Raw genomic sequence first — 11,181 nt, 5'->3', positions numbered from 1 at the left:
ACCGAAGGAGCTGAAGGACCTTACAGCCCCATAGGAAGAACAACAATATGAACCAACCAGTACCCACAGAGCTCCCAGGGGCTAAACCGCCAACCAAAGAATACAGATGGACCCATGGCTCCAGCTGCATATGCAGCAGAGGATGGCCTTGTTGGACATCAAAGGGAGGAGAGGCCCTTGGTCCTAAGAAGGCTCGATGCCCCAGTCTAGGGGAATGCCAGGACAGGGAAGTGGGAGTGGGTGGGTTGGTGAGTAGGGAGAAGGGGGGATAGGATAGGGGGTTTTTGGAGGGGAAACAAGGAAAGGGGATAGCATTTGAAATAAAAAATAAAGAAAATATCTAATAAAATAAAAGAAATACCCTCCCCCCAAATATAGACCAGAAATAGTGGTGCAAAGTAGGAAAAAGAGATTATTCTGCTGTAAGCAACAAAGAGATCCTGAGATACCTTCCCACAAAGTCCATCTTTGGGTCCTGAAGTTTAGATTTATTTATTTATTTATCTATTTATTTATTTATTTATTTATTCATTTATTTAATGTTACGTTATTATCTTTTTGTTTTATGTATGCAAGTACACCGTCGCTGTTTTCAAGCACACCAGAAGATGACATCAGATCCCATTACAGATGGTTGTTAGCCACCATGTGGTTGCTGGAAATTGAACTCAGGACCTCTGGAAGAGCAGTCCATGCTCTTAACCACTGAGCCATCTCTGCAGCCCACAAGGCTTAGCTTTAAATAGGGAACAAGAACTCTGTAGGACTAAACCGTCCTGGTCAAGTCCCACCTACTTTCATGGCCTTGGTTTCAGTCCCTCCTGCCAGGTGGTGGACCAGTCAGAAGTGTGTGAAATCTCCCGACAAGCCCCTCCTCTGGCTGGCACCAGGGTCCATCCATCCCCTACTTTCTCCTACCCTGAGAAATTCCCTGGGGAAATTTGAATTTCTTGGGACCCCTCATTTCAATGTCTGAAAGCCAAAGGGAGGAATTCCATTACAGTAGTCTGAGGTAAGTCTTGGAGAGAGGCTTTACTTTGAGCCTCAAAGAGGACTAGACATTTGGTGATTTAGGTCTGTGGGTAGTAGTCTACCATCCCAGAAAGGTGTAAGTTTGGGCAGCAGTAAGAACTCATGAGATTATCTTCTCAAAGGACACAACACAGGTTTTCAAAATGGAGCTCTGTATAACCAATCATCCCCGATATGATCAAGCCCCTTCGTGATGATGTCTAAGGACAGGTGGGAGAGCAGGCTGACTCCTCCATGTCCCTGATCCTCGGGGTCTGGACTCAGCCCTTATACTGTGTAGCTGTGTGCTTTGAAGAACCCTGTCCTCACACTTCCCTCTGATAGTTGTCGGGCATCAGTTGCCTCTCGTTGGGTTAAACTCCCCTTCTGCCATTGTGGAAAACACAGATTTTCTGCGTATTTATCTGATCGTTGCGAGTTCATAAAATGTCTTTCACATTCTGAGCAGATGTAAAGTCCTGGACTTCTCCTCCATCCACCCCTGCTCCCTCTGCCTTGACCTGAGTGAAGTTTGACTCGCTCCCAGTAGCCAGCTTGGAAAGAGCTGAGAGAGGCAAGGGGCAGTCTGCAGTTTAACCTCTCTCTTCAGCTGGGTGTGCTCTCAAGATGTCCTTCAAGCCTCTTTTGAGTGTCAGCCACACATCCCCACGTACTTTCCTCTGGGCTGTTGTACAATGTCTGGGGTCACTGTTTCTTGACATGCAAGACTGATTTGGGGTTAGTGTAGAGGAGAGCCCTTTACATTCTGGATTAAAAGCTCTTTTAAGGAAGAACATGGTGCTGTGATCTGACTCTTTGTCTCTTGGTTGAGTTCCCTCAACTTCTCTTTGGAAACAGGCAGGCAGGGTCTTAGCCCTGCCCTGTGACCTTTCCACAGTATTTCATCTTGTCAGAGGGGAAGGACCTGACTGTTGACCATTTGATGATAGCCTGACTGGCTCTAGGAATCTGGGGATTTGACGTCTTGTTAGGCTAAAAATCAATGGTAAGTTTTTTCCAGAATTTTCACATGTTGGCTGGTCACTGGCAAGGTTTAAAGATACTGCGTTCCAGCTGGGGAGATGAATCAATGTACTTACTGTACAAAACTTGATGACCTGAGTTTGAAGCTCTAGAACCCACATAAAAGCCAGAAACAGTAGCACAAATGTCTGTAATCATAGCATACCGCCACCAAAATATAGGAGGTAGGGAAATTTACCTGAAGTAGCGTTAGCCACAGAGTAGTGAACAGTGGAAGATACCCTGCCGCAAACAATATGGCTGCCACACAGATGCCACAGTATGCACATGCTTGCACTCATGCACACATGAAACACACACACACACACACACACACACACACACATACACACACTGCTAATTTCAAGGCTTAAAGGAATTATCTCCATCTTCTAGTGAGGATGATTCTTGGGGTGTTTTGACTGAGGAAGGGAGAGAAAATCCAGGTGTAAATGCTGAAGATACCAGGTACCTGTTTAGAAGTCTTCTCCTGGAGATGTCTTCCTGAGGGAAAGAGGGAGAAGGAGGACATGGCCCATCCTTGTGGACTAAGATGGTGCTATTCTGATGGGCCCAGTCTGGGTTACATTATACAGGGCCATAAAGCCAAACCTACGAGGTACATGCTGCAGGTGTTGGATCAAACTTGGGGGAGTCTGACCCCAAGTAGTTTATTTTAGATGTGCTTAAGCACAGCACAATCTGGTGAAAACTTTTCTGGTGATAATGAACCAACCCCATGTGCACAATAAAGCTTTAAGACATAACTACATCTCCCGGCAGTGGTGGCACATGCCTTGAATTCCAACACTAGGAAGGCAGAGAGAGGCAGGCATCTCTGTGAGTTCAAGGCCAGCCTGGTCTACAGAGTGAGTTCCAGGACAGGCAGGGCTGTTACACAGAGAAGCCCTATCTCAAACAAGACAAAACAAAACAAATCAAAACAAAACAAAAGCCAGACATGACAACATGGAAACTCTTTGTGAGTCTTTGTGAAGTACATGTGACATCTCCCATAAAGACGGATCTGTAGAGGGAAAGAACAGGTAGTTCTGTGTATCCCTCCCTTTGAAGGGAGGCTCCTCCCTTCCTCTTGTGTTTAACATCCCCAGTTCCCCTGCGCCTTCCACACAGGCTGAGGGTCCTGAGCCAGCAAGTGGCACACAGTAGGTACTCAACAAACAGTGTGTTTGTTTGATTTTGAAAGGTGTGAAAGATGGCTCATTAGATAAAGGTTTTTGCCGCGAAGCCTGAAGCCCCCTCTCAGTTCTGTCTCTAAAATCTATATGCTAGAAGGAAAGGAACAACTCCTGTGAGTTGTTCTTTCACACATAAACACACACATACACACACACACACATGTTCAAGCATGCACGCACACACACATGCACACGTCTTTCTCCACCACATAAAATAAACAGTGCTTTTTTTTTTTTCCAGACAACATACTTGTTGACTGAATAAGTAAGCAAATGAGTGAATGACAGACGGACGGCTCAGAGATGTTTATTGGAAAATCTTTAATTTATATGTCTCACGCTCCATTGCTGCCAACTAGAAAATGGGATAGGAGTGAGGAGGATCGTTGGAGGCACTGGGGCTGGCGCCTCTATGACTGCACTGTTGGCATCAAGGCCTGGGATCTGCGATGTTAGTTGTGGCCTCTAGGTGCTAAGCTCGGCCTGTGCGTCCTTCCATGCCTGGCGCACTGTGAGCTTCACTTTGAAAGGGTTGATCAGAAAGACCACCTTGGGGTCACCCACCAAACAGGGCAGCTGTTTATTATCTGACACATCAAAGTCAAACCTCTGCAGCAGCAAGGCCATGATGACAAAGAGCTCCTGACGGGCCAGAGCCTCTCCGATGCAGGATCGGGGACCAGCTCCGAAGGGCAAATAACTCTGCGAGGGCATGACAAGATGGCTTCCTGTTGGATCTAAGAAGCGCTCTGGGGACAAATAATGGAAGCATCAGTCAGGGGCCAGCCTTTTCCCAGGGAACCTCGACTTGTTTCTGGGACATGAAAAGATAAATATTCAGGAAGGATGTCAAGAGAAGAGAAGAGTCCCCAGGAGAAAATGCCCCCATCCAAGAGAAGAGGACAGGCCTCTTGGGAGACAGATGCCTACAGACTTCCCACAGAAGTTATTTGAAGAGAGAGTTGAAACCTACATCTGTGAAGAGTCTGGGGCATTCTCCAGTAGGATGGGAAAGGTAACAGGCAAGGAGATGCAGCCAAGAGGTTTCTAGTGACGAGCTTAGTGGGCAGGAAGGAGTACTGTTCCCAAAGAGCAGAATCCAGGCTGACTGTGTGGCCCAGGGGCCACTATGGGACAGACGAGGACTCACCAGGCATGAATCGATCTGGCTGGTCCCATTCGTTCTCATCGTGATGTAGTGCCCAGAGATTGACAATCACATGTGTGTCCTTGGGGATGGTAAACTCTCCAATGCTAACCCAGAGGAGGAGAAGAAAGAGCAAGGTTGTATTCCCCCTTTCTGCTCAGCCCCACATCTCCGCTTGGGGGTAGGGGGAAGAACTCTCCCCTATTTTCTATCATTCCTTTCCCTCAGCTTCTGGCTTCTGCCAGGATTGCATCTAGATCCAGACTTATCCATTCCCTATCAACTATGTGGACATTTGTGCTAGCCAGCACGTGGGTGTTTGTCTCAGAAGTTTGTGTGTGTGAGAGAGAAAGAGAGGGAGAGAGAGAAGGAAAGGGAGAGGGAGAGAGGGGAGAGAGGAGAGAGAGAAGAGAGAGGAGAAAGAGAAGTGAGAGGAGAGGAGAGAGAGAGAAGAGAGGAGAGAGAGAAAGGAGAGAGGGGGGGAGAGAGGGGGAGAGGGAGAGAAAGAGGAGAAAGGAGAGGGAGGGAGGGAGAGAGGGAGGGAGGAAGAGAGAAAGGAGAGAGAGGAGAGAGAGAGAGGAAAGGGAGGGAGAGAGTGAGTGAGGGAGGGAGGGAGGAAGATGTGTGTGTGCTGCGCGCGTGTGCACACACACACACACACACACACACACACACACACACACAGAGAGAGAGAGAGAGAGAGAGAGAGAGAGAGAGAGAGAGAGAGAGAGACTATATTTACTACCACCATTTGATGAGATTGATCACCCTGTCCTTTAGCCCAGACCTGTGTTTCCAAGGGTGGTAGGGATTTTGAAGGGAAGCCAGATATGCCTGTGCAATCTAGTCAGTGGATATCAGTGGAGGCGGATAGAGTGACTGGGGCAGGGTGATTGACAGTAGTAGTCTCTGTTTGACTATAAGTTGATCAGCAACTAAGGCCAGGTGGAACATGCCTGAGGAACAACATGGGCTAGCTCGTGGCTGTGTCCTGGGCTGAACGTCTTGGGAAGAAATACCTGGAGTCAACGTTAGCCTTATGGGGGATGAGAGTAGGAGCCACCGGCCTGATGCGAAGCACTTCTCGGATGGTGGCCTCCAGCATGAGGAGGTGCGTCCGGTCATTGAAGGTTGGTGTTCGACTGAAGCCTACATACTGGTCAATCTCTGTTTGGATCTTCTTCCTCACCTGAGGGCCAGAACAAGGTAATAGGACCAGGTTGTTCAATTCTAAGAGAGATATGGGCTTAGCAGAGCCCAGTGGTCACACCGAGAACAGCCTGGAATGATTCTATCCAGTGATGGCTCTATAGCCTAGGCCTTGTTTCTAGAAACTAGGTCAACTTGAACCCAGAGGCAGAGTCAGCCTCTGCTTGTGTGAGAGGCAGAGCAGGCTCTGGTTATCTGTACAGAAAGCTCTAGGCATTGCCCTACCCACGATGGGGCTGGTTGGATTCTATAGGAAGATAAGAGTTGGGGAGACACTCACCTCAGGATTGTGCACCAGGAAAGCCAGGATCCACTTCAGCACAGAGACAGTTGTCTCTATGCCCGCCCCAAAGATGTCTCCCATTGTGGCGAGGATATGCCTATCTGAGAAGACCTCTGGGTCCTGGCCTTCGCTGGTGTTATTGTTGTCTGCATTCATCTTGGCTTGTATCAGAACGTCCATCAGGCTGGAGATAGATTCACTGTTGAATTTCTCCTGGGGTGAGAGACAGTGAGAGAGGAGGATGAGGAGGAAGCCCTCCTCACTAACATCCCTGCCTCACTACACCCTACACCAGAGACAGAGCAAGGTGCTGGAGAGTGGAGAGAGGCAGGGCAGGACCTGTAAGCTGGTAGAGGGTGGGAAAATCCCTGGATCTTCTCTGTCCCTCTAAGAACCCTTTCTGTTACTCACTTCCCCTTTCCCATTCATTAATAGGTCAGTTTCTAGCAGTTAACCCATTCTGTGCCAGCCCCCTGACAGGCTCTGAGGATCTCAGTGTCCAAAAGTGCACTCCAATCTTGCTCTCGAGACACCTCCAACCTCACAGTCACCTCTGCTTGATGACCTACCTTGCATTTCTCAAACATTTCCATCAGCATTTCTTCTCGAATTTTAGCATATTCCTTTATCATTTCCAAGGCTTTATTGGGAAAAATCTGGAAACAGAAGGAAATGTCAAATCCATCTATGCAATTTGGAAAATCCTTCCTGGGAGGCAGGCTTTAGCTTTCTGTTTAAGAAAGTCCCTACACCAGTCTGGACCTTTATCGAGGAAGGCAAGAAGATAGTGGAATGTGGTTACCAGGGACATGAAGGACAACTTTAAACAATGGAGGACAGTGTGGGCATCTCATGTCCTCAGTTCAATTCATCACCAAGTCCTGACAGCGTTGTGCCCTCCCTTATCATAAGTCAGACTTCAGACTGAGGACTTGGACAAGTTCCTCAAGTAGAACTGTGTCTGTCATCAACCCTGTGAGGATAACTGGTATACCTCCAGGGGGAAGCCAGTGATTAACACTTATAGGGTACTTACTGCTGGCAAATGACAACTGGAGAATTATAGCCATGAGTATTAATTAAGATGCAGGACATAAAAAAGAGCCAGCAAGGCACCATAGTACTTATTTGTAGTCCTAGCACTCGGGACCTGGAGGCAGGAGGATTAAAATTTCAGAGTCATTCTCAGTTACATAGGCTGTTGGAGGCCAGCATAAGCTATGTGAGAGTCGACCTCAAGGGTAAAAATGCTGACCAGGTGTCTGCAGTTGTACGAGGCAGAGCAGATGACCGTAGGAAGAGTTGGAAGAGAAAGATGGTCATGGAAATGAAAGTGCTGGGGGACACTGCCCCGGGGGGTTTGGAAGTGGAGGCCTGGCTTCCTTCTCACCGTCAGCCACGGGAATATGTCCACCAGACTGCTGTGGTCCAGGGCATCCACGATACCCTCTGTAAAGGTCTGTATGGTGGTCAGTTTCGGATCGTTTTCCTTATAAGAGATGTTGAAGCAGACGGCACAGATGATGTTGACTACTGACTTGTAGATGAACGTAGACAGATCTATGGACTCCCCGTTGTGTGGAAGCAACAAGTCACACAGTGAGTTGGTTTCCTGGTATACTGACAAGAGAGGGAAAGTGAAGTGGAGGGATCAATCAACCCTGTCAACCAGGTCTTATCCAGGGATAGGCATGGAGAGCTGATGGCCACTTGATGGCAGCAGCTGCTAAGAAATGGCTGCACCCAGCCACCCAGCATCCTTTCCCCCAGCCCCTAGCCCTAGGGTTTAGCCTTTCACTCACTTATCTTCTCCAGTTTCTGGTCATCCCTGAACAGGGAAAAGATGCTGAACACCAGCTTCCGGTGCAGTTGCCAGGAGCTACCAGCATCTGCAAAGGCGACGCCTTTTCCTTGGTCTGACAAGAGGCCTAGAGTCACCTTTAGGGAACAGGCAAGGCTGTAGGCATTATTAGGGAAACTCCTGGAGCTCTCAGGCTTCTCTCTCTAGCTGTAGTCCTGCGTCTCGCAGTCCCTCTAGCTGCAGGGCTGTGAGGACGCCCTAAAGACCTCGCTAAAACTCCATGTACAGGAGGAGAATGGGGAGACAGGAAGAGCCTTGGATTTGAATGCAAGAGCCCTGGGGTTCAGGCCATTAGTCAGCTGTGGGGGGGATGAGCTAGGTGGCTCTTAGAAACCTCTATTTTTGCCCCCACCCCCAGGCTGCTAAAACCACAGAATCCCTTTCCACTGCTGGGCTGTGCACCTAGCCTTAGACCCTCATTTGGAGACAGCTGTTTTAACCTCCCAGGTTGGACTTAAGCTTGAACTATTGTCTCTAAAAGAGGCCATCTACAAAAGCACAAGGCTCTAAAGTCTGTCTCCTATATCCCTGACTCCCCCAAAACCCACCTGGCTGGTCTCTTTTATTCTGGGCTCTCTCTCTTTCTCTCTCTCTCTCTCTCTCTCTCTCTCTCTCTCTCACACACACACACACACACACACACCTCTTTCTTTCCTTCCTTCTTTCTTCCTTCCTTCCTTGTTTTTGTTTTTGTTTAGAGATAGGGTCTCCCTGGATAGCATTGGCTATCCAGGAACTCACTCTGTAGACCAGGCTGGCCTCAAACCCACAGAGATTTGCCTGCCTCTACCTCCCAAGTGCTGGCATTAAAGGCATGTACCACCATCACCTGGCCCAGTTTATTTCTTTGCTTCTGAGAGGAACCCATAATCTGGGAGAGCTCCGTAGTTGGGCAGCCACTCTGGCCGACTAGCCCATGGGAAAGGAATCTGTTTCAGTTCAAAGCTGAGGCTGGTCATCCTCTATTGGGGTGCTCAGGGGAACACTTGCAACAGGGTCAAGGGAGCATGGGTGGTGTTTGTAGGAGGGCTACTCAACGGCCAACACGATGAGGTCAGACACCCCAAGTTACTACTGTATGTCCCTGTCCCCTGTCTCCTCTCCCCCTGTAATATCCCCCAGCTATCTGTGATCCAAAGACATATGATAAGAGAAACTGCAGTCCTAGCCTTCTGTGAGGCCAGCTGCTTCTTCAAGCATCTTCTGGTGGAGGTTGCAGTCACTGCCATATTTCCCAACAAAGTCACACTAATGGAGAACTTTAGCTCTGGGTCTGGGCTAAGGGCTTTGCCTGCATGTTCTCAAATGATTATCGTATCATAAAGAGGAAGGTGAGTGGCATGCAGGCTTCTCAGCTCTGCAGGTCCTGCACATCTTGCTAGACAAGCCATACAAGAGGTTTCCCTTCAATTCCTTCTTCCCAGTTTAGAGGTTCGGTAGGGTCTTGAGGAAGTAAGTGGTCCTATGAGTCTGATTTTGAAAGAACTAAAAACTGTACAACCCCAGGGACTGAGGAAGAGGAGGTTTGACACCACTTACCATGGCGGGCCGACCAGAGAACTCTTTTCCCTTCTTGATGAGCACTTCTCTGGCCAGCTGGTAGTGACCGACGATCACTGTAGGTGTGGTACCAAGGCGAAAAGAATAGATGGGACCATACTTTTCCTGCAGCTTGAAGAAGTTGACATGCATGTGACCACCTCTGGGGAGAAACGGCAGACTGCCCACCAGGGGCAGGACTGGAAGGCTCCTGGGGAACTTGTCATTAGGTGTCTTTGACTTGGGCCAAAAGAAATAGGCCAGGATGAGCAGCAAAAGGCCCACAAGCCCCCACATGGCAGTCAGATGTAGGCAGGTGGCCAGCTGTGGAGCGGAGAGGCTGCAGCAACTTCAGCAAAGAAGGAGGACTTTTAAAAGGCGTTTCTGATGGTCACCTTGAGGTTGTGTTATCTCTTGGCCTGAAGAAGTTTATCCTGGAATAAATCCAATCCTGAGTCCTCACCAAGAAAAGGGAGAGGAGAGGGAATTTGGCTTCCATAAGGGCTGGCTCAGATTAAGGACAAACTCTTGGAGGAGGAGCTGATTAAGGAGCTGATAGTTGGTCATTTCCCTGGGGCTTCTGCGCTATGGAGCCTCCCAGAGGCAAACGCTATCAGGATGAGATCAAGGTTTCAGCGTCTGCGTGCTATAATGTCAAAAGTGCTGCACAGTTAATAATTAATGTCATCAGGTTGCAGCTAGCCAAAGCTGTCAAAGAGACTTCAGTCTAAGTATCTTATAGTTGAGGAGAAAGAGATCTTTAAGGGTTAGTCTGCAGAAGGTCACACAAGACAGTGATGATAAGAACCCAGAAGTCCTAAGTTTTCGTGGCTGCTCAGGTATGCAGAACATCCGCTCAAGAGCCATTTCAAGTCTCTGCTCAAATCTCAGTTCCATAGGAAGTTTGAAGTTACCCCTGGCCTGTAAAAGACTACGTTCCTCTCAAAGTCAACAGCAAAAGGTTTACATTTTAGGAGTATAAATCTTTTTTTCTTCTTTTTTCTTTTTTCTTTTTTTGGTTTTTTGGATTTGCTTTTTTCAAGACAGGGTTTCGTCTCAGCTGAGGTTCCTTGTTTCCCAAAGAGGTCCAAGTTTGTGTCAAGTTGGCAAGAACCAACAAGTATGACTGACCTAATTGAAAACTTGACACACAAACATCACTATGTAAACATAATTCTTCCTTTCTTGCTCATCCCCAAGACCTCATCACAATATTTCAAGATAATATAAAGCCGATATAACTTTAAAAGTTCCACGGTCTTTAGAAAATTTGACATTGAAATTCCATGGCGCACAAAAATAAAATCCACAGTGTCAGCTCAGGCACAGCAGGACACACCTTTGATCCCAGCAATCAGGAGGCAGAGACCAGTAGATCTCTGAGTTTGAAGCCAGGCTGGTTTACACAGAGTTCTGGGGCAGCTAAGGTTACACAGTGAAACTGACTCAAAACAAACAAACAAACAAACAAACAAACAACAACAACAACAACAAAAATGAAAATCCAAACTTTCTTTAAATGTTTCTTTAAAAGTTCCAATTCTCTTAAATGTGAGATCTGTAAAATCAGAAATAAGTTACATACTTTCTTCTTACTCCAAGAGAGAGGAAACAGGGCAGTCATAATCAAATCAAGTCAAATCAAACTCCAAATCCAGAAGTGTAAATATGTCTGGCACTTGGCACTCGCCGTATTTTGGGCTCCAGAGGACTCCATTTCTCCAGCTCTGCCATTTACAGCACACACATCTTGTTTCCTCTACGCAGGCCAGCTCCATGCCACAGCTGCTGTTGTGCTTGGTGGTCATGCCTTTGTACTGGTATCTTCACTCTGCTGGAGTGGTCTCCACTGGAGCTGGGGCAGCACCATCACCATCAGCCTCTTCAGGCCCTTCTTTAGGTCTGCCGC

General features: G+C 47.8%; 1 protein-coding gene across 1 annotated transcript; it reads right to left on the bottom strand.

Annotated features, from left to right (window-relative positions):
- Positions 1-3,553: 3,553 nt before the first annotated feature.
- LOC127676349 (steroid 17-alpha-hydroxylase/17,20 lyase) lies at positions 3,554-9,569 on the bottom strand. Its single transcript, XM_052172284.1, has 8 exons — positions 9,273-9,569; positions 7,675-7,810; positions 7,263-7,492; positions 6,442-6,528; positions 5,870-6,085; positions 5,400-5,569; positions 4,384-4,487; positions 3,554-3,982 (listed from the first exon to the last, which is right to left on the bottom strand). Exons 1-8 carry the CDS (start codon positions 9,567-9,569, stop codon positions 3,699-3,701), a joined length of 1,524 nt encoding a protein of 507 aa, XP_052028244.1. The 3' UTR covers positions 3,554-3,698.
- Positions 9,570-11,181: the final 1,612 nt, after the last annotated feature.

Source organism: Apodemus sylvaticus, chromosome 1 (assembly GCF_947179515.1).
Source record: "Apodemus sylvaticus chromosome 1, mApoSyl1.1, whole genome shotgun sequence".
Classification (NCBI taxonomy): Eukaryota; Metazoa; Chordata; class Mammalia; order Rodentia; family Muridae; genus Apodemus; species Apodemus sylvaticus.
The sequence above is the reverse complement of the archived record's forward strand: the minus strand, read 5'-3'. Positions and strand labels throughout refer to the sequence as shown.

Coding starts and splice junctions, on each gene's coding strand:
- LOC127676349 (XM_052172284.1), bottom strand. CDS start 9,569: ATGTGGGGGCTTGTGGGCCTTTTGCTGCTCATCCTGGCCTATTTCTTT. Junction 5,570..5,869: donor TCCTGGTGCACAATCCTGAG/GTGAGTGTCTCC, acceptor TCTGGCCCTCAG/GTGAGGAAGAAGATCCAAAC. Junction 3,983..4,383: donor GCCAGATCGATTCATGCCTG/GTGAGTCCTCGT, acceptor ATTTGTCCCCAG/AGCGCTTCTTAGATCCAACA.